The sequence below is a fragment of the Ovis aries genome, chromosome 16, assembly GCF_016772045.2.
Source record: "Ovis aries strain OAR_USU_Benz2616 breed Rambouillet chromosome 16, ARS-UI_Ramb_v3.0, whole genome shotgun sequence".
Lineage (NCBI taxonomy): Eukaryota > Metazoa > Chordata > Mammalia > Artiodactyla > Bovidae > Ovis > Ovis aries.
Window position 1 is genome coordinate 20281605 of NC_056069.1, and position 24030 is coordinate 20305634.

General features: G+C 40.7%; 1 protein-coding gene across 9 annotated transcripts in view; it reads left to right on the forward strand.

Annotated features, from left to right (window-relative positions):
* PDE4D (phosphodiesterase 4D) overlaps nucleotides 1-24030 on the forward strand; it is a 1582769-nt gene that overhangs the window by 1340686 nt on the left and 218053 nt on the right. For all 9 annotated transcript variants that reach the window (XM_042233629.1, XM_060400411.1, XM_042233630.2 and 6 more), the window contains one exon: nucleotides 9370-9561. In XM_042233629.1, coding sequence (XP_042089563.1) covers nucleotides 9370-9561 — 192 coding nt within the window. The remainder of the gene's footprint in view (nucleotides 1-9369; nucleotides 9562-24030) is intronic.

The window sequence follows — 24030 nt, forward strand, 5'->3', positions numbered from 1 at the left end:
CAGACTCTCAAAGTGCCATGAAACCAGGTTCCTACCCCTGACTCCATGGCTGACTGGAGGGCAGACAGGAAGATGTTCACGACAGATTCTATTCAATGGTGGCAAATCCTGTTTTTTTAATATGGCCGCTTTATTTTTTCGTAGCTTTATTGAGATATCATTGACATGACATTATGGAAGTTTAAGGTGTACAAGTAGTGATTCTGTTTTGTATATATTGCAAAGTGATTACCACAAACAGGTTTGAACACATTCATCACCTCAAATAGTGACAGCTGTGTGTGTGGTGAAAACTAAAAATATACTCTTAGCAATTTTCAAATTCTGTGCTGTATTAACTATAGTTGCAGTGTTGTACATTATATCCCTGAACTTATCCATCTTACTACTGGAAGTTTCTACCCTTTAACCACCATTACCCATTTCTCTTACCCCCTTCTCCCGACCCCCAGCCACCACTGATCTATTCTCTGTTGTCCGTGGGCTTCTTTTGGATTATGCATATAAATCGGATCATAACAGTATTTGTCTTTCTCTTTCTGACCTATTAACTTAGTGTGATTGCCCTCAAAATTCATCCATGTTATTATAAGCAGCAGAATTTGTTTCTCTTTTTTATAGTTGAATAATATTCACTCCATGTATGTGTGTGTATTTCTTTATCTATTCATTAGTCATTAGACTCTTAGGCTGTTTCCATATCTTGACTATTGTAAATAGTGCTACGGTGAACAAACCTCTTCAAGATAGTGGTTTTATTTCCTTTGGATATTATATACCCGGAATTGGAATTGCTGATTCATATGGTAGTTCTATTAATTTCTTGAGGAACCTCCATACTGCTTTCCATAGTGACCATACTAACGAACATTTCCTTCAACAACATACAAGAGTTTCTCTCACTAGGAGGCTAGGAAAGGCTAGATTAGAGTGGCAATTTTCAGCAGAGTAGTCTGGGAATATCTCATCATGCAGGTGGCATTGGACTGGTACCTGGGTCAAGAATATTCTGGCTACTGCCAAGGCTCTGGGCAGGGAGTGCTCACATGTGTTCAAGGAACAACCAGGGATAGAAGAGGCTGAGATTATCCTACTAAGTGAAACGAGTCACAAAGACAAATACCATATGATATCACTTATATGTGGATTCTAAAATATGACACAAATTTAAATGAGCCTATCTATGAAACAGGGGCTTCCCGGGTGGTGCTAGTAGTAAAGAACCTGCCTGCCAGTGCAGGAGACATGAGATGCAGGTCTGATCTCTGGGTCAGGAAGATCCCCTGGAGGAGAGCATGGCAACCCACTCCAGTATTCCTGCCTGGAGAATCCCACAGACAGAGGAGCCTAGTGGCCTACAGTCTGTAGGGTCATAAAGAGTTGGACACGACTGAAGCGACTTAGCATCTATGAAACATTCATAGACACAGAAAGTAGACTGGTGGTTGCTGTGGAGAGGGAGTGGTTTGAGGGAGGGATGGAGAGGGAGGTTGGGGTTAATAAATGTAAACCTTTATCTACAGAATGGAAAAACAACAGCTCTTACTGTATAGCACAGAGTACTATATGTGGTATGCCATGGTAAACTATAATGAAAAAGAATATTTAAAAATGTATATATTTATATGTATAACTGCATTACTTTGCTGTACAGCAGAAAGTAACACAGCATCATAAATCAACTATACTTCAATAATTTAAAAAAAATCATCTATAAACCTCAAGTAAAATAATTCTGAGTTTGAGCTTTTTAAATTTTAGATTGAACATTTTAGAAAAATCAACCTTTTGCCATCCCGTTTGGCAAAAACTTACAAAGCAAGTCCAGCTTGTCCCTTTTGGCCTCCAACCCAAACATTAACTCACGCCATCATTTTCAGCTTGACTCTCTCTATTGGTCTCTGCGACTCAGGAGTGTCATGGGCATGTCAGAAACAAATACTGTGTTCCCTGAGGTCATTTGGTATTTTTACCCATAAAGAAGCATGCAGCTTTCCCCTTTGGGTCAGGCTTGTGTTTATAAAAAATGAACTGTGAAAACAAAGGGTGAAATTACACATCCTTCATGCAAATATACATATTATGCAAGGTAACATGCACAGTGTCACTAACTTTCTAATCTACTAATGTCCTGAATACTAGGCGCTCTCATGATGTCCTATGCAAATTTGAAATGGAGTTTTGGGATTGATTTGAGGAAAATCACCATTCATGCACCTCTTTGTAAAATGCTGTTTTCTACAATCTCATCTCTATAGATAACCCTAGCAAAGTAAATGTTAAGGTAGGGAATTGGAAGAAGCAGTATTTTCTTTACTCCAGAGAAGGTATTCGGTCTGCAAGAAATACCTGAATGGAAAATATCACTGGTGTTGGTTAGAAACAGGTTTCATAGCCTTGTAGTATTGATAACAGTGGGTAAAACACTTATTATAGAGAGAAAAAAAAATTTAAAATAATTATCGAACTCTGCTTACATTTCATTAAGCTTGGGGGCAAATCAGCCCCCTCATCCTGAATGGTAAAGTGCCAAAATGGATTCCGTCGTAGAGCCAATGGCATGGGCTACCATATGCAAAAGAGTCAGCTATAGGAAAATAAACAGCAGTGTAATTGTGCAGCAAGTATAGGTACCAAGCTACACCCAGTGGCCTGGTATCTGAAGGACTGTTCCTGCTTATTCTTTTTGCCTGGAGCCCCACCCAGGATGTTGGGATTTCCACGCCTTCCATGTTCCTAGCAGGAAATTGTTCTTTTTCTTCAGTGAGGAATATCTAGAGAAAAATCAATAGTCTCCACCCTCTCCCCGGATGTTATCACACTGGAATTACAGAGTGGGGTGGAGACACACAGCTAAGCTGTAAAAGCAGCTCAAGTTGTGAGAGCAGTCTGGCTTCAGCACCTGTCACCACATTGATTGCCAAGGTCAATTCCAGCCCTCAGTTCCCTCTCTCCCCTACCCCACGCTCCCCAGTAGGTTCTTCCCAAGGCAGCATGCTCAGGAACAATCTGGATGGAAAGTCACCCTCAAAGCAAAAGAGTAATAACAATTGAGTAACAATAGATCCTATATACTGGGAAGTGCTAGCTGCCAGGCAGTGTGCTAAATGCTTTCTAAACATTACATAGGGCCCTGAAACTAGATGCTATAATTGTCCTTATCAGGAAAGGGAGGCTTAGTACAGTAACTGCCTAAGAGCATACAGCTGGAAAAGTGGTAGAACCATGATTTGACATTTAGACCATGTTTTCTAACTGAGACAGCATATTAAAAAGCAGAGACATTACTTCGTCAACAAAGGTCCGTCTAGTCAGGCTATGGTTTTTCCAGTGGTCATATATGGATGTGAGAGTTGGACTATGAAGAAAGCTGAGTGCAGAAGAATTGATGCTTTTGAACTGTGGTGTTGGAGAAGACTCTTGAGAGTCCCTTGGACTGCAAGGAGATCCAACCAGTCCATCTTAAAGGAGATCAGTCCTGGGCGTTCATTGGAAGGACTGATGTTGAAATGGAAACTCCAGTATTTTGGCTACCTGATGTGAAGAGCTGACTCATTTGAAAAGACCCTGATGCTGGGAAAGATTGAAGGCAGGAGGAGAGGGGGACGACAGAGGATAAGATGGTTAGATGGCATCACCGACTCAATGGACATGGGTTTGGGTGGACTCAGGGAGTTGGTGATGGACAGGGAGGCTTGGTATGCTGTGGTTCATGGGGTCGCAGCGTTGGGCACCACTGAGCGACTGAACTTTGCTTTGCTTTGCTTTCTAATTCCCGAGTGAATGTCCTAGAATATTTTTGGTTATCTCCCCACCTCCCAGTGGGAAGATCTCTGTTGTCAGTGCACCCTTGTTGTTAATACAAAGCGACAGAAGCAGCTCTGAGATGTTCCTGGCATGAGTGGAGGCTTTCATCGTTCCCTCCAGCGTTCAGCAGCTACTGGGTTCTCTCCAGGGTCTTCCCTGTTGGAGCTCTTCAGAGATGCTTTGTTAATGGGACATCTTTACTTTGGGGCTCCCTGAAGCGGCCCCACTGGACTCTTCACGAGTCTAACTTCCATCCAGCTCCATGCTGGGGATCACTGTAAGGTCCTGATGGCCAGGCAACATGAGATGAGCTGTTCATCCATGAAAACAGCAGAACCATGATTCAGGAGAGACTCCACATTATGGGCAAGAAGAGATGCAAAATGCATAAACCAGAGGAGCAGGGTCTAAAATCAGACAGAAAAAAGAGAAATGGCCCTAAGTGGACCGATGATTGCAAGGTCAGGACACACAAAGTGTAGGAATAGTGAAGGAGGCCAAATGGAAGGTGGATCAGGACATGTAGTCCAGTAATTGTGCTGATTCAGAACAATGTAGAGAGCTGGGGAGCAGTTTGGTTGGTTGGTCAATTTGCTTGTATTCTCTTTGGGGTTTTTTGTTGTTGTTGTTGGCAGGTTCCACAGAAAGGGTCCTGAGTGGAGTGAATGGTCATGAGTAGTGCCCAGTGCACGCAGCCGTCAGCAGTCCTAACTGCAGCAGGCTGGCAGGGCCGCAACTCTTTACCACCCCTCTACCTGCTGCAGACTCACCAACCCTCCCTGTTCCGAATGAGCTCTCAGACTCTGGAAAGAAACCTACCACAGGGGTTATAACAGAGACTCTTTTGCACCTTACCATTGTGTTCATAACTGGAAAAATAGGGGTCTTACGAATTTCAAAACTGAGGGTCATAAAGACCAAGCCCCAGAATTAGCCTTGGCATGCTTGATCCATAAATTGATCAGAATGTTACTTTCAATGAGTTAACATTTGAAATTCTGTCAAGGTTAGGAACCTCAGAGTTGTTGTTTTTTTTTTTTTTTCTTTTTCTTTTTCTATTTTTGTAACAAATAACAGGAGTCTTTGCAATAGAGACATAAACATAGGGCCATTCTCCCAGGACCTGAAATCAGAAAGCTTGAGTTTAAAACCCACTTACAAACTGCATGGCCTTGAACGTGTCACTTAACATAGAGTCAGTTCTTTGTGACAGAGATTCCTCATTGGTCAAATGGAAAATATAGTGCCTACTTCAAAGGGTTACTGTGGGCATTTAATGAGATACCATATATATAACACACAGCACAATTCCTAGGGTGTTCTAGATGTTTTGTTATCATCATTGTGATTGTTATTCTCACCATCGTCATTATACTCAGATGCTCTCACTCTCCCTACCTCTGTACTTACTTTCCCAAACTTCTGCTAATCTTATCCTTCAGTTCAGTTCAGTCGCTGTCTTGTCTGACTCTTTTCGACCTCATGAACTGCAGCATACCAGGCCTCCCTGTCCATCACCAACTCCGGAGTTTACCCAAACTCATGTCCATTGAGTCGGTGATGGCATCTAACCATCTTATCCTCTGTCGTCCCCTTCTCCTTCTGTCCTCAATCTTTCCCAGCATCAGAGTCCTTTCAATGAGTCAGTTCTTCGCATCAGGTGGCCAAACTATTAGGAGTTTCAGCTTTAGCACAGTCCTTCCAGTGAATATTCAGGACTGATTTCCTTTAGGATGGACTGGTTGGATCTCCTTGCAGTCCAGTCTTATCCTTGGACTCCATCTAGTTGGCAGTGAGTCAAAGGAGGATTCATTATATTAAAAATTAAAATTCATTCATTATACTAAACACATTCTTTGGCAAATTCACAACTGACCTCTTTGGTACCAACATCTAAGGTTAGGGTTACCCCTCATCTCCTACTTGTTTTATGAATAATACCATGACATTGTTTATAAAGTTACATTTCAAAAATGAATAGCTTATTTGAAATCATCCATATTTTCAGCCTAAATAAAGTCTCAGTTAATTTGCTATCCACTGAATGAATTACCGCCTTGATGTGTTTTCAACCTAATCTCTTCCAGGAGAAGATCCTCAGTTCTAATATTTATAAAAGAGCTCATTTTTTAAAAAAGTAAGAGTGAATACCTACTAACAGTGACCATTTTTAGGTCATTTTTAATCTGTAAATGGAGAAGGCAATGGCAACCCACTCCAGTATGCTTGCCTGGAAAATCCCATGGATGGAGGGGCCTGGTGGTCTACAGTCCATGGGGTTGCAAAGAGTTGGACACAACTGAGCAACTTCATTTTATCTTTTCACTTCCATGCACTAGAGAAGGAAATGGCAACCCACTCCAGTGTTCTTGCCTGGAGAATCCCAGGGACAGCGGAGCCTGATGGGCTGCCGTCTATGGGGGCGCACAGACTCGGACACGACTGACGGGACTTAGCAGCATCAATCTGTAAAGCTAATAATATTTCTTAGGCTAATGTGTTTTTATCAATATTTGGTAATCACTTCCTATGGACCTATAAGAGATTTTTAAAAATTATTTAAAAGGTTGTTTTCATGAATCTTTAAGACATAAATAGCTTTGACTTTTACGTTTATTTATAATAGATTTTCCTTAAGAAAATGATCTCCCTCCAGTGGACAAATTGTTATACTACAACCTGCCAAGAAAACTGTCAAAGCCCATGAACTATCCTGTATCAAGTGTTTTATGACCTATTAATAAATGTTTGGTGTTAATAGGTAATATAACTGTAAAAAAAAGGTTAAAATTTTAAAGATACTTAGCAGTATTTTTTACAAAACTGAGAGTGGAGAAATTTTTTTTAATTAAGACTTTCTTGATTTAATTGAAAACATAATAATAATACAAATTACTGATTTGGGAGTAATATTGGTATTTCCTCAGGTGAACTGAGAAAAACTGAACCACAAACCATGCTCCGATAGCTCTTATACTTCTATTTCTGGATGGTGTGAAAAGGGTACTTATCTTTTATTTTTTAAAACAGTAAGCACATTTTTATATTGAAGGGAAATCAGCGTAAACATGTGTTTTATATGTTCAAGTTAAAACCTCCTCATGCTGAAGAGCTGCCATGACTATCTCCTTAGAGCAGAAATCACCCTTTATCCTCTCCCGAAGCAGGGGTCTTTTGTATCTTTCAACTGTATACTGAATGCCTTCAAAATCCCTCTTTAAATACCATTCTTCTCTGAAGATTTCTTAGATATCCCTGCCTGGATTAATCGCATTGCCTTTATTTTTGTAACTCAGTGTGCTCATGGTAGGTATTTAATAAATGCTTGTTGAGTTAAGCATATCCAAGAAGAACGTGCCAGAGATCTGGTATAAGTCTCTTTAATAATTAGAAACCCTTTCCCTCTGGCCTTCCTCAGGATTGCTAAAATCCCAGATGCATGAAGTGTCTGTCCATGTGCAACAGATGTCCATTTTTGGGTGTCACCTAGGACTTCCCTAGTAGTTCAGCTGGTGAAAAATCCACATGCAGTGAAGGAGACCCGGGTTAGATTCCTGGGTTGGGAAGATCTCCTGGAGAACAGATAGGCTACCCACTCCAGTATTCTGGCCTGGAAATTCCATGGACTATTCCATGGGGTCGCGAAGAGTCGGACTGAGTGACTTTCACTTTCTTTTCATTGCTAACACACATTTGTGATTTACACGATTATGCATTATAGCTGGGAGAACTTCAGGACTAGTAGATAATCCAGTTAGCTCAGTAACTTGGGTCAATTGACCTTTCTAGGAGCTGGTATCCTCGTCTATTAAGTGAATCTGTTCAAGTAGATAATCTCTCAGTGTCCTTTAAGGACCAAATAAATGCATCTGTAAAGTGACAAAATTCTAAGAAAATTTTGAATTGAAAAACGTGTTTGTGACTGGCTAAGCTAGATTTTGAGTTTTTCCTCTGTGTGTGTGTGTGTGTGTGTGTGTGTGTGTGTGTGTGTGTGTGTGCTTTCTACTAGACGGATTGATTTAGAATCAGTGTTCTCATTTGGTCATAGAATCATAGGTGATTCATGAAACATCAAGTATCTGGATAATTCTTCCACTTTGGCCTTCAGTCTTTGGGTCATAATAGTATTATTAATCACTCCAGGAGCAAAAGAATATTTAAAAACTAGCTAGTTGATAGTTTAGATAAAGATTCTAATGGGGAAAACATTGATAACAACTGAACTTGCATTCATTCATTCATTTACTCATTTAACAAGTTTTTAAACCACATACTGGCTGGGCTGTCGTGAGCTAACATCCTCTTCTTACAGGAACACACAAGAGTTGACTTCATTTTAATACTGGTTGATGCTTGACTAGAAAAACTCTGTAGAAAGTTTATCCCGGTTATAAAGTGTGTGATATCAAGAATGGCGTCTGTAGTTCTTTTCTCGCCAGACTCTATATAGCTGAGCATCGTGCCTTTCATTCATTTGATCACTAGTTCAAACCACTTTTCTGAAGTGCCATGTGAGTGCTTAGAAAACCTAGAATCTTCATTCTCAGCTCACAGTCTAGGAATGGAGATCGCATGGTAATTTTTTCCAGCTCCTTATAAACGCCACCAGTAGGGTGTAGGAATGAGTCTTGAGGGTGCAGAGGAAGGGCATCTCATGAAGCTCTGGGGTATCAAGTCAGTATTTCCGGTGGAGGCTAAGTCATCAAGGACGAATAATGGTTAGGCAGGAGAGTGTAGTGCCGAGGAACTGGGGAGAAGAAGGTTAGGTAGTGAGACCCTGAGACAGGGAGGCGGTGGTTGAGTATGAAGGGGACGTGAACTGCTCGACGGGAGAGTGTTGCACGTCAAGGTTGGGAAAAGGGCTCATTGTCCTTGAGGACAGATGCCCATGACTCTGTCAGTTTAGCCAAGGAATGTGACCTTTATTCTGAGGACAACAGTGAGCTACTGAAAGATTTCTAGCTGATGAATTACATAGTCAGGTTTACATTTTAAGGAGAGTCATACAGGGTGAAAAATGGGTTCAAGAGACTACTTTTAAAACTCTTATAATAATATAAGTGAGAGTTGATGGAATCTTGAACTTAGTATATTGGCAGTGGGGATGGAGGGAAGTGGCTACAACAGAAATTTGTGATTGGATAGATGTTGGTAGGAATGGAGAAGCTACTCCGGAGAAGCTCAGCTTTGGGGAAACAAGCATATTAGACATGTCATGAGCACTTGTTGAATTGAACCCAAATATTTACTAAATTACTATATAAAAGGACTTCTAAGGAGAACCAGTCTTTGCAGAATGGCTCCTTTTTAACTGAGATTGAGTTCAGAGAGATCTATGTATCATATCTGGTCAGTTAGCAGAAATACTCAAAAGCTTGGGAAGGCAAGTGTATGAAGTCAGTGTGTTATTTTTCTTTTGTGTATTCTGGTACTATAATTTTTTTTAACAAAAGGAATCAGCTGCTAGGTTTCCTATTGTTACTTCCTAAAATGAAATCTCCCTTTATTAAAACATCAGCGTGCAATTCACAGCAATGTCTTCCTTTTCTTCCTTGTTGACAGTTTCGATGTGGATAATGGCACATCTTCGGGGCGGAGTCCCTTGGATCCCATGACCAGCCCGGGATCTGGGCTGATTCTCCAAGCAAATTTTGTCCACAGTCAGCGTCGGGAGTCCTTCCTGTACCGCTCCGACAGCGATTATGACCTCTCGCCAAAGTCCATGTCCCGGAACTCCTCCATTGCCAGTGACATGTAAGTATGAGGCTGAGCAAAGTGACAAGGAAACTCTTAGAGGAAACCAAGTAAATTTCTCTCTAGAGTTGATAAAACCAATGATGTTTGCTCAACTGCATCATTCTCTAATTTAAAAAGGATGATGGGCAAAATTGTATAAACTGAAGATAAACAGTAGATTGAATTTGTATATGCTCTCACTCTTGATAGGACATTTATTTTTCCTAGAGAATACATTGTCTGGGAAAAGTGAAAATTAAATTTTTAATGGAGGCATTTACACTGACAACGTTAGCTTATAGTCATGTAGGACCTGGCTGAGATTTAGCTACCTAACCATGTGAATCTTTCTGAATATTTTGAAAAGCTTTAAACTCAGTTTGCAAGTCCCCATGATATTAGCATGTATGTCTCTTTGAATGCATCTTCATTGATGTACCACACAGATGTTAGCACTGGTTTGCTGGCTCATTTGAGAGATCTTTGGGGAGGGTTGGCTAAATTAAACCATTTTTGGAATATTAATCACTGGAGGCAAGTAGAGAAAACATTGGACAGGCTTGAATATCGTTTAAGACATGGCACAGCTTGGAAAGTAATTAAAACAGATAAGATGGTTTACAGATCACATACCATAATTAGCTCATTTTCTCAGCACATTCCATTCCTGTTTACTCTAATGTTCTTTAGTTTTCTAGTTTCTGGAGGCTTCTAAATAGGACCTGACTCTTACTCAGTACCTTTGCTGTCATTTAAGATCACTCTGCCTCTGTGTAGAGTTAATGTCCAGTTTCCTCTTCTGCATATACATCCGTCCAATAACAATAGCATCTTCTCACGGCACCATCTCAAAAGCTCAGGATAGGTTGCAGTGCATCTTAGAAGAATGTATGGGGTCCCTGAATGTCTAGTGTTATTCTTGGTATTCTAACAGGTCGTTAGGTTATCCCAATAGGTCTACAAGAGATTCTAGAAGTGAAATGGCTCTTGGTTGCCATTTATTAATAGTTATAAAATGATGATACTCTCTTCTCCCTAGGAATGAGCAACTAAAGTACAATCACTTTGATTCAGGTTCTGAACTACAAAATTCCCATTGTGTAACTGTCTTTGTTTGACAGTTACAGGAGATAAAAGAAAACTCTAAGACAGGGTTCTTAATCTCAAATAGCTAATAATGTTATGAAATGACAGGGTTTATGTCAAATAATTAGTGAAAAAACATTTTTTAAGTCCCAATTGTTGTCCTTGCAGGCTACAGGTAAAAGTATGTCATTATCTACCTCTGTGCACCTGTCTCCACCATCTTTCAAAAACTACCCAATTTACTCTCCTTTTTAATCTGCTTTTTTGGCAGTGAAACTTCTTCCATAATCACATCTCCCCACATTCTTCCAACCCCACTCCAAGATCCACATCTACTTGCTGTATATCCTTATATGTTATATTGCCTTAATATTCTGAAATGTACCTATAATTCATATTGACCTCTGAAAATCATCCCAATTCAAATAATATTTATCAATCACCCATAAAGTAAAGTCATGGTGCCAGTTATCAGAGGAAAGGTGATTTCGTTTAAATGCACAAGGTGCATTTAATCTAGCTCCCATCACTGTTGTGTGCTCTCTTCCCTCCTGCTCAGAGCCCTCTTCATCACTGATTCTGCTTATCACCCCTTAACGTATTATCTCTAACATATAGACGTGGACCCTTTTCTCTCTGCTTTGGAAGATTCTTTAATGTATATGTTCAGCTGTCAGCTTTCATCAGATGACTTACTGCTCAGTATCTCTGGCCCTGGGACCTCAGTTGAGCTCCAGAACTATAGCACCTCATTGCCGGCTAGAGATTTAGACCTCCTTGTTCAGCTGATCCTTCACACTCACATGCATGCATGAGTGCCTGCGTGCTTAGTCGTGTCCTGCTCTTTCCAATGCCATAGACTGTAGACCACCAGGCTTCTCTGTCCATAGGATTCTCCAGGTAAGAATACTGCAGAGGGTTGCCATTTCCTCCTCCAGAGGATCTTCCCAACCCAGGGATCAAACCAGCATCTCCTGTATTGGCAGGCAGATTCTTTTACCACTGAGCCATCTGGGAGGCCCCAGTTAGTACCTATTCATCATTAATTCATTGTATTGATGGTGTCCACTCTTCTTTATTACAAAACAACTTCCTTTTCCCATTGGTCCTATTTCTGTTATTTTTGTCTTGTTTTCTTAGGTCTGAAATTTAAGATGGTCATTTATTCATTCACATGTAATAAAAGTACTGAGCAGCTAGGTGTATTCATAGCTTCCAGTCTGCATGGGGTAGGAGAAGAGGCAGGGCAGGAGGGCTGATAGTTTAGACTTTTGTCATAAAATGTGAGAAGCACCATCTTTGAGGCATTTACAGAGCTACAAGAGAAAAGGAGAGGAGAAGGAGAGTTTGCCAACCAGGGAAAGCCAGGCCAAGAGGGCAACATTTGGATAATGTGGGGCGAGGAGAATCATGGCTCAGTTAAAGAATGACAGTTTGATTGGTGTGGGTAGGAAAACGTGGCAAGAGAGGAAGACTGGAATACAATCACAGAGGTGTTTAGCTAGGGTCACGTGATCCCATTCTTGTTTTTATTGCTTCTGATTACTCTATTGTTGAGTGATTGAGTAAAGTGAAGTGATTACAGGGAAATCGTTCATGTTGAAATTCATAGAAACAAAACAGGCTTAATACGGTGGAGGGCCAGGTCAAGGGAGTTGAGGTGGGATGACAGTTAATCCAGAGGCAAGGGGTGCGTGTGTGTGTATGTGTGTGTGTGTGTGTAGACAACCAGTGGGCAAAGCTGTGTGTGCGTAAGTGCCCGCAAAGGAGTTGGGGTAGGATGACAGTTTAATCCAGAGGCAAGAGGCTGCATGTGCGTGTGTGTGTCTGTGTGTGTGTGTCTGTGTGTGTGTCTGTGTGTGTGTGTGCACAAACAACCAGTGGGCAAGGAGAACCAAAGAGAATGCTGAAGTTTTGACCCCAGACTTGTAAATGAACAATGATGTTGACATAGGGACAGGGTAGAAAGTAGACAGCATAAGCAATTTGACTTTTACACAGTGGGGCTGGAGCTATAGGAGGAACAAGGCAACAGTCAAAGGAAAAGGACAGAGAGCAGAAGCAACACTGCAGAGGATCAGGAGAAATTCGAAGAACCAGTTACTGTTTGCAGTGACTAAGTTTGGGAAGACCACTGGAAGAAGCGTCTTAGTGGGGTAGTAGAAATAGAAGCATCTAGGGGTAGTGGAATAGAAGCATCTTGGTGGGATAGTAGAAATAGAAGACTAGAGTTAGTGGAGGGTTGAATTGAAAGTGGAGATATCAGCAAGTGCAAGCATCTCTTTAAAAGGTTAGTAAGTTAAAAGGGAAAAGAGAATTAAAGTTGCTTGAGAGAGAATTGATTCAAGGGAATTTATTGTTTTAATTCAGAACAGGTAAGCTGAGGGACACAAGGGTTAAGTATGGAGTTGTAGCTGCTACCAAAAGTAAGATCATGAGCTCAAGTGAAGGGGCTAACCCTGGAAAAGTAGTGCAGACAAGTACTGCATTCTTTAGAACAATGAAAAAAAGTGAAAAGAGGAAATACAAATTTGGAGATGGATGGGCGAAATGTTTAGAGAATTGATGGTTTATGATATCTACTTTTTCATGCAAGTAGACAACTATAAAAAAGAGTATATGTCTATAACTGACTCACTTTGCTGTATAGCAGAGATTGGTACAACATTCTAAATCAACTGTACTTCAGTAAAAAAAGAAAGTATAGCCATTGATAACTAAAGGAAAGAGGATGGGGCAGCTTGAGGATATGGGGGAGAGTTTAAAAGAGCCGCACTGCAATTATAAAGAGAACAGGACATTTCCTGGCAGTCCAGTGGTTTCGATTCAGCACTGTGACTGCCAGGGCCCAGGTTCATTCATCCCTAGTTGAAGGACTAAGATACCACTAGCTCTGCAGTATGGCCCCAAAACCTAAAAAATATAGAAAGAGAATAGGATAAGAATACTAGAAAGAAACTTGCTGAAAACCCCCATAGATAATAATATGTAATATTGGATGGATAAAGAACCAGATTGAAAGTCATATCTTCCAACTTTAGCAAAGGTGAAACAATTTGGCTTTAGATGGAAGCCAGGGACAAGCTCATGGTGTGTTAATGGACTCTATTTTATGTAGTTGCATATCCTAATTTCTAAAATTATAGCACATCGATTTTTGGATGCCAGTGTGTATCCACATGGAACTTCCCCAATGGTTTAGTGGGAAAGAATCCTCCTGCAGTACAGGAGATACAGAGACGCAGGTTCAGTCTCTGGGTCGGAAAGATCCTCTGGAGGAGAGCATGGCAACCCACTCCATTATTCTTGCCTGGAGAATCCCATGGACTGAGGAACCTAGCGGGCTACTGTCCAAAGGGTCACAAAGAATCGGATATGACTGAGCGACTAAGCACGGACGCACATGTATCCGTGCTTCTTATGAAAAGCATATAATAGTTCACGTTTAAATGGCGCTTTTCTTTCCAAAGCAGACCTACAAGGATGACCTCAATTTTCCCTGTACCTATTCAAGAGTTTCTTTATCTGATCAGTCACGTAAGTGACAAATCTAATCAGACCATGATGCAACTCTATATTTTGTTGAAAAATAATGACTTGACATGATCAGCTTTCTTATCCCCCCTGCGTACTTATATTGGAACAATAGGGTTTTCCTTTGATACTAAATGACTCCTGGAAAGGGTTCTTTCTACCTGGGAGATGAAGTTTCTCTGAGAAGCAGGGTGAATAGAATGAAAAACTAACTGTTTCAGTCTTCAGTGTGACTCTAGACAAACCATCTACATGTAAAGTGTTACCCTTTATCTTCATTTGACCCCACATGTGGCCATATGTAAACCTCCACTTTCCTATCCAGTTCTTGATAATCCTGGGAAGATTGGTGTCTATACTTCAACTGTACTTTATACAGAATGATAGTATTATGTATTTTAATCACTTTTGATTATTTTATACTTAATAGTACTAGTTAAGCTTTCCTATTAAGAAAATCCTTTGCTGCTGCTGCTGCTAAGTCGCCTCAGTCGTGTCCGACTCTGTGCAATCCCATAGACGACAGCCCACCAGGCTCCCCCGTCCCTGGGATTCTCCAGGCAAGAACTGGAGTGGGTTGCCATTTCCTTCTCCAATGCATGAAAGTGAAAAGTGAGAGTGAAGTCACTCAGTCGTGTCCAACTCTTCGAGACCCCATGGACTGCAGCCTACCAGGCTCCTCCATCCATGGGATTTTCCAGGCAAGAGTACTGGAGTGGGTTGCCATTGCCTTCTCCAAGAAAATCCCTTAGAAATTTCAAATACTAACAGTACCAGTGAAGGTTTATGATTATCTATTTGAATGAAATGTTTTAGAAAACTGTTAATTGCTCCTTCAGTTGAAATATAATTGTTTAATTTATTGGTAAAGTGAGAACGAAGATAAAACTGAAATGGTTAGTTATTTATTCTATCCACTGTGCTTTTCATTTAATACTTTCATCAGTCCTGTGAAGAGGGGCATTATTATGCCATTTTACAGGTGAAAGATCCAAGGTCCTTAAACTTAAACTTCTTTAACAGCATACACACATTTTGATCATTTCTCTGAGAACATTGTTTTGCTAATGCCATAAACAAAGTGAACTATTGCGGCAAAACTACTGAGAAACCGAACTACCTGTTAACCAAAGCCAATGACCAAATGAATGACTTGGCACTGTGGAAATTTATTTTTCAGTTAGAGTTTAAGCATGAAAGAAGATGCAAGCTCAAATTGGTCAGAGGAGTAATAAAGAACATATTCAAGTGACCCTTTGCAAGATATTCAACTGACTCAAGTCTATAGAACTAGGCTAAATTTCACAAACATTAACTTAGGTAAGGCAGAAGAGAAGATCCTGGCAGCCTCTGCTCAGAAGCCTGTCACATAGTTTGTTAAATATATTCCAAGTAGCAACTTAATTCTTAAGACTAATAAGACATCAGTTCCGTTCAGTCACTCAGTCATGTCCGACTCTTTGTGACCCCATGAATCGCAGCACACCAGGCCTCCCTGTCCATCACCAACTCCCAGAGTTCACCCAAACTCATGTCCATTGAGTCAGTGATGCCATCCAGCCATCTCATCCTCTGTCATCCCCTTCTCCTCCTGCCCCCAATCCCTCCCAGCATCAGAGTCTTTTCCAGTGAGTCAACTCTTTGCATGAGGTGGCCAATGTATTGGAGTTTCAGCTTCAACATCAGTCCATCCAATGAACACTCAGGGCTGATCTCCTTTAGGAAGGACTGGTTGGATCTCCTGCAGTCCAAGGGACTCTCAAGAGTCTTCTCCAACACCACAGTTCAAAAGCATCAATTCTTCAGCACTCAGCTTTCTTTATAGTCCAACTCTCACATCCATACATGACCACTGGAAAAACCATAGCCTTGACTAGATGGACCTTTGTTGGAAAAGTAATGTCTCTGCTTTTGAATATGCTGTCTAGGTTGGTCATAACTTTCCTTCCAAGGAGTAAGCGTCTTTTAATTTCATGGCTGCAATCACCATCTACAGTGATTTTGGAGCCCCCAAAAATAAAAGTCTGACACTATCTCCACTGTTTTTCCATCTATTTCCCATGAAGTGATGGGACCAGATGCCATGATCTTCATTTTCTGAATGTTGAGCTTGAAGCCAACTTTTTCACTCTCCTTTTCACTTTCATCAAGAGGCTTTTTAGCTCCTCTTCATTTTCTGCCATAAGGGTGGTGTCATCTGCATATCTGAGGTTATTCATATTCCTCCTGGCAATCTTGATTCCAGCTTGTGCTTCATCCAGCCCAGCGTTTCTCATGATGTACTCTGCATAGAAGTTAAATAAGCAGGGTGACAATATACAGCCTTGACGTACCCCTTTTCCTATTTGGAACCATAAGACATAGGTAAATTTTTAATGATTATCATGAGTACACTAACGAAATAAATACATAAAAAGTAAACTTGAACTATCATAAAGAGTAAACAAGTATTTTATAAAAGTAGGAAATGCTACTTACAAAATAAGTAGTGTAACAGAAGGTTACCCATGTGCTGTCATGAAGAAACATGGAGAAAATTACAGAACACATAGATAATTGCATAAACAATATGTAGTTTTTCCCTCTTAAGTTCTTCAAAATGCAGTTTAAACTACCTTAATTTCTGGATAAGAGTTACTTCTGTGGTTGCTTTTGATCTAATGCTGCTATGTTATTTGCATTTGCCAATACTCAGATATGAGCCACTGAGGAAAGTAATAGGAGTATTATCACTGACAAGAAAAATAGAAGTTAGCCATAAAACTAAGAGTTTATTGAAGACAAACTGTCAGTCAAACCACATCAGTTCAAAGCAATTTTCAATCCTAGTCTCCCAGTATGTCCTGCCCTTTCCCCACCCCCATACGGGGTCTACAGGTCTGTTCTCTATGTTTGTGCCTCTATTCCTGCCCTGGAAATAGGTTCATCTGTACCATTTTTTCTAGATCCCATACATACGTGTTAATATTTGACGTTTGTTTTTCTCTGACTTACTTCACTCTGTATGACAAACACTTCCTCCGTGTCTCTACAGACATGACCCAGTTCTGTTCCTTTTTATGGCTAATATTCCATTGTGTATATGTGCTACATCTTCTTCTTTATCTGTTCACCTGTTATTGGACATTTAGATTGTTTCCATGTCCTATCTAGTATTAACAGAACTGCAGTGAATACTGGAGTACATGTGTCAAATGGATAGCTGGTAGGAACCTGCTATAAAGCACAGGAAGCCCAGCTCTGTGCTCTGTGATGGGTGCAATGAGAGGGGAGGTCCAAGAGGGAGGAGATGTATATATAAGTATAGCTGATCCACTTCATTGGAGAAGGCAATGGCACCCCACTCCAGTACTCTTGCCTAGGAAATCCCATGGACGGAGGAGGCGGGTGGGCTATACAGTCCATGGGGTCACGAAGAGTCGGACACCGCTGAGTGACTTCACTTTCACTTTTCACTTTCATGCATTGGAGAAGGAAATGGCAACCCACTCCAGTGTTCTTGCCTGGAGAATCCCAGGGACGGGGGAGCCTGGTGGGCTGCCATCTGTGGGCTCACACAGAGTTGGACACGACTGAAGCGACTTAACAGTAACAGTAATCCACTTCATTGTAGAGCAGAAGCTAATACAACATTGCAAAGCAATTATACCCCAATAATAATGCAAAAAAGAACATTTTTTAGTTCATCTGTATAATGGACCTCTAGTCCCCATCTTCTGTTGAGTAAACAGTAATACAGAGAATCTGGATAATCTAATTAGCTCTTTACTTGTACTTACATACTGATACATATGGCGAGGTGTGGAGGGGCAGTGAGGAGGAGGTGAGTGGACCTGATGTACCATAAAAAGCTAGGGCACACTTGGTGGTCTAAGTAATTAGTCCCTGTCACCATACAGAAATATACGATCTCACTGAACAGCCTTTGCAGTGTCCCATGTGGCCATTCTCCCAGCCAGGAGTCACTATCCCCCAACCCCATGTCAAATTTCTGCCCTTTCCTTCAGTTCAGTTCACTCGCTCAGTTGTGTCCGACTCTGCGATCCCATGGACTGCAGCATTCCAGGGCTCCCTGTCCATCACCAGCTCCTAGAGCCTACTCAAACTCATGTCCATCGCATTGGTGATGCCATCCAACCATCTCATCCCCTGTCATCCCCTTCTCCTCCCACCTTCAATCTTCCAGCATCAGAGTCTTTTTCAGTGAATTGGTTCTTCATATCAGGTGGCCAGAGTATTGGAGTTTCATGTTCAGCATCCTTACCAGTTAGCAGTTAGCAAGTCCCACACCATCTCTCGAGCCTTTGCGAGTTTTCAGTTGTAGCTGCTCTTGGTCTTTTCCTATGACTATTGAGTAGAGGTGATGTAGCCTCTAGCACTGAATTTGAAAAAGGAAGAATGATTGCTCACATATCTATTCATTTTTATCACAGGTTACATTATTCTTCATTGGTCTTACTGAGCTATCTCTGAAAATGAAACTGAAAAGAAATGTTGCATTACAAAGATTCTAGTCCTCACTGGATCTATATGAAAAGTTTGTAGCTCCACCTAACTAGATTTTTAGATCTTGTTAGCACTAATGACGGAGAAGGCAATGGCACCCCACTCCAGTACTCTTGCCTGGAAAATCCCAGGGACGGAGGAGCCTGGTAGGCTGCAATCCATGGGGTCGCTAAGAGTCGGACATGACTGAGCGACTTCACTTTCACTCTTCACTTTCATGCATTGGAGAAGGAAATGGCAACCCACTCCAGCGTTCTTGCCTGGAGAATCCCAGGGACGGGGGAGCCTGGTGGGCTGCCGTCTATGGGGTCACACAGAGTCAGACACGACTGGAGCGACTTAGCAGCAGCAGAAGGAGCACTAATGAGCATCTTTCTCTTTTCTAACCTTGATCTGCCATTTGAAAGTTCTCTGTGCACATGTATGCTAAACTGTTTCAGTTGTGTCCGACTCTTTGCTACCCTGTGAACTGTAGCCTGCCAGGCTCCTCTGTCCGTGGGATTCTGTAGGCGTGAATACTGGAGTGGGTTGCCATGCCCTCCTCCAGGGGATCTTCCTGACCCAGGGATCGAATCTACATCTCTTATGTTTCCTGCATTGGCGGGCAGGTCCTTTACCATTAGAACCACCTGGGAAGCCCCTTAAACGTCCTCTACCATCATGTAAATATAGAAAGGAGCGGTGGTCAGATAATTCCCTGCCCATTTCCTGAGTTTTCGGAACTGAGGAAGTGTTCTCACCCCTTACTCGATGGTATAAGAGTAAAGACGCTGGGGCCAGAGTGGCTTAGGCGTCCTGAGCCACCACAGGGAGCTCACATGGGTGTGACCGATATTTGAAATTTTCAAGGGAAACACAGAAACATCTGTCAGTCACCTAGATAATGAACAGCTTAAAATAGTTTCCATTTTCAACTTTAGATCATTAATTTCTGTTCAGTGACATCATATCTTTGCAAAACTGGGTTGTTGATAATTGTAGTGATAAGAAGCAATCATTGCACAAAAATCAGTGTGAACCAGAAAGCGGAGGCAATGTGCAAGCTCCTTCCCAGGTGAGAAGTTCTATAGTCTTCAACGGGTGCTCAGTTGTTGAGACAGAACCATATTAAATAGTTTGAACTAAACTCCTAATAATTTCCACTATTGGCTATTTCTTTTGGCCGGTGGGTGCTATAGAAAATTGGTAGTGGTAGTTTGGTGGTTTTAGTCACTAAGCCCTGTCCAACTCTTATGACCCTATGGACTGTAGCCCGCCAGGCTCCTCTGTCCATGGGATTTCCCAGGCAAAAATACTAAAGGGGGTGGCCATTTCCTTCTTCAGGGGATCTTCCTGACCAGGGGATCAAACCCGAGTCTTCTATATTTCAGGCAGTTTCCTGCATTGCAGGCAGATTCTTTACTACTGAGCCACCAAGGATATAAATTACTGAAATATTAAGAGTGTCATGAACTGAGAAAGTTTAAGAACCTCTTATTCAAGGTATTTATTCATGTTCTTAGGATCGGAGTTAACTCAAATCTCTGTGTAAAGAGATATTTTGTTAAGAGAAGGGAAAAAATTCAGTAGATTCACAGTCGTGAACTTCTGGATGAGCTCTAGAATTGATAATTTATCCTATTCTTTACCTCAGGTAGACAAAATAGTTTATTTTTGCCAAGAGTGATATTATTTTGGTGGTGAGCCAGATAAACTGGGATTCCTCTACCAGTCCTTGGAGGTTGGCAAGTTACTATCACTATTATTGTTTTAGGGTATTGATATAGACCCTAAACTCACACAGCCTTTAAATCTCAGGAAGTCTGTTGACAGAATATTCTAACGACATTGGCTGCTAGAATACTGTTTTGCTACCTTCTTTCTTATTTTTGATTTTTTAAAAAAATTCCACTTCTTTCTCCAGTCCCTGGGGTTGTTTTATTTCTAGCTCAAAACACAAGAGATCCATAAATGGCTAAAAATACTTATAAATTAGGTAAATATGCTTTTTCAATTTTTAAATTAAGGAATTAAAAATAGCAGCTGAATACACATTTTATATTCCTAATCTCATACTAAAAAAAATAATAAAAGGAAGTTCTAATATTCTGACGTTTTGAATAATCATGTTTGTTAATGCCACAGGTAAAAATAGTCCATTTTAATGTGTTACCACAACATTTGTTTGAGTTATCATTGCACTATGCTCCAATCTTTGAAAATAGCAAATTAATTATGTGTTCTAATAATATTCTTTGCTTATCACTGCCGAAGTTATATATCCTAAGGTCTTAGGAAACATGTAGAGATAAATATTAGTTATGAAAAGTTCTTAAGGCAGAGGGGGAAAAAATGGAGATTGAACAAACTTACTAGTAATCCCTTATTTTCATGCTAAGGCTACTAAAATTCAATTATGTCTTTAGGAGAGTTTGCCCTAATACTTAGCACACAATTTTCTGAATTTTCTCCATATTCAGTATGCTTCTCAGTGTTTGAACTCTAATATTAATTGCGGGGAAAAAAAAAAGGCACCTGAGCTTTCCTCGATTCCCATAACTCTAGAGAAAAAGGCAGTGTGAAGATAAACTATTGAAACTTGTAAATGATTGACTGTGCAGTTAGCTTTGACCTCAGACTTAATATTGATACTTTACAAAAGGTAACATCTACTTTTTTAAAAATGTGGAGAGAATGGTAGCTTAAATGATAGCTAGCTTAAATGGTAGCTTAAATGGTAGAGAATGATCACCTAAGAAAAGTGATCACTATACAATTTTATGAGCTCAAATTCCTGCTAGGGAGCAAACTCAAATCAACTTTGGTCAAGGAAGAGCTGGCTTATTTTTCAGTGAATACAAAGAACATAACCTCTAAGAGCAAAGTGTGAATTAAGTTAATTACTCAACTAAAATTAGGAAAATTTGAAAACCATCTTCAATGAAAAAATGACAGTAACCTGTGCAGTGCTCTCAGTGCAATATGGCCCTAAATGAATGAACCAAGTTGAAAATTATGAAGTCTTCTTATTTCTTGTAAGGGACACATGGCCATTACACAAGAGGATCGAGTTCTATCAGTTATAGATACTGGGCCCAAGGCCTCCCACTTGCTTTTTTATCCCAACACTCTTTCCTCTATATACTCAGTCAGTCAGTCAATTCGGTCTCTCAGTTGTGTCCGACTCTTTGCGACCCCATGGGTTGCAGCATGCCAGGCCTCCCTGTCCGTCACCAATTCCCAGAGTTTACTGAAACTCATGTTCATAGAGTCAGTGATGCCATCCAACCATCTCATCCTCTGTCATCCCCCTTCTCCTCCCACCTTCAATCTTTCCCAGCATCAGGGTCTTTTCAAATGAGTCAGCTCTTCGCATCAGGTGGCCAAAATATTGGAGTTTCAGCTTTGACATCAGTCCTTCCAATGAACATTCAGGACTGATTTCCTTTAGGATGGACTAGTTGGATCTCCTTGCAGTCCAAGGGACTCTCAAGAGTCTATACCACAGTTCAAAAGCATCAGTTCTTCTGCAGTCAGCTTTCTTTATAGTCCAGCTCTCACATCCATACATGACTACTGGAAAAACCATAGCCTTGACTAGACTGACCTTTGTTGGCAAAGTAATGTTCTTTTTAATATGCTGTCTAGGTTGGTCATAACTTTTCTTCCAGAGAGCAAGCGTCTTTTAATTTCATGGCTGCAGTCACCATCTGCAGTGATTTTGGAGCCCCCCCAAATAAACTCTGACACTGTTTCCACTGTTTCCCCGCCTATTTCCGATGAAGTGATGGGACCAGATGCCATGATCTTCGTTTTCTGAATGTTGAGCTTTAAGCCAACTTTTTCACTCTCCTCTTTCACTTTCATCAAGAGGCTTTTTAGTTCCTCTTCACTTTCTGCCATAAGTGTGGTGTCATCTGCATAGCTGAGGTTATTGATATTTCTCCTAGCCATCTTGATTCCAGCTAAAGAAAACCAAAATCAAAACCACTCTCTAGTATTATAAAATTACAATTTCCTGAACTTTAAATATTGACAGTGAGTTGTGGGAATGAAGTGGATAGATCAGGGGAAAGAAGAAATTTGATTTCTAACGGAGGTAACCAATCTGTGTCTTTTGCTGCTGCTGCAAAGTCACTTCAGTCGTGGCCAACTCTGTGCGAGTCCCTAGACGGCAGCTCACCAGGCTTCCCCGTCCCTGGGATTCTCCAGGCAAGAACACTGGAGTGGGTTGCCATTTCCTTCTCCAATGCATGAAAATGAAAAGTGAAAGTGAAGTCGCTCAGTCGTTTCCAACTCTTTGCAACCCCATGGACTGTATAGCCTACCAGCCTCCTCCGTCCATGGGATTTCCTAGGCAAGAGTACTGGAGTGGGGTGCCATTGCCTTCTCCAATCTGTGTCTTTTACCACATTTTAAATAAAGGTATTATTAATAACTGGCTGCATTTTTGAATGAGAGTTTCATGCTTTTACTCATTCAGCAAATATTGACTGTACCTATTCCATGACTGGGTATCGCTTGAAGATACCATAGATCCATGACAACAAGTCAAAGAATTTTGTTTGGATCATATATTCTTGTCATGAAAAAAAGTCTAGATTCTTACTCAGATAGAAAAGCAGACTTACCCAGTCATTATTGAGATTCCTATATAAATTCCTATTTCCATTTACACATCATTTCCTTTAAATATTGATTTTGTTTGTCAGTCTTAGATCCTTAGTGAGTTGTTCTCAATGCCATCTGTACAGTTTTATGCACCATATAAGGAAACATAATCACCCTATTGGAACATTATATGATGTGCTTCATGAGATAAAATATACTAGGGATTATCATTAAGTCACGCTCACTAAATCCCTCTAAGATGAAAATTTTAAAATATGCTATTACAAATAGGAAATAAAGAGCCTTCAACCAGATCGATGGTTTTTCTTCAGAAAAAAAGTCAGGAATATCGAACACTGGGCTTTGTTATCAGATTCCTAGCACTTTGTGGTGTGCTTGAGGTATAGATTCACTGAAGAACTATCCCCAATTATTCCATCTGCCTGTTGAGATTTCTCTCAGACTTTTGTGTCAGCTTTCCATTCATTGTCTTAAGACTTCAGGGTTTTCTTAATCTTGGATAAATAAAACTTAGTTGTCATTGACATGGCTCAGTGGTAAAAAAAAATCTACCTGCTGAAAAGTCAATGCAGGAAACACAGGAAACATGGGTTTGATCTCTGGGTCAGGAAGATTCCCTGGCAGAGAAAAAGGCAACCCATTCCAGTATTCTTGCCTGGAAAATCCCATGAACAGAGGAGCCTGGTGGACTACAGTCCATGGGGTTGCAAAGAGTCGGACATGAAAGAGTGACCAAGCACACATACTCTG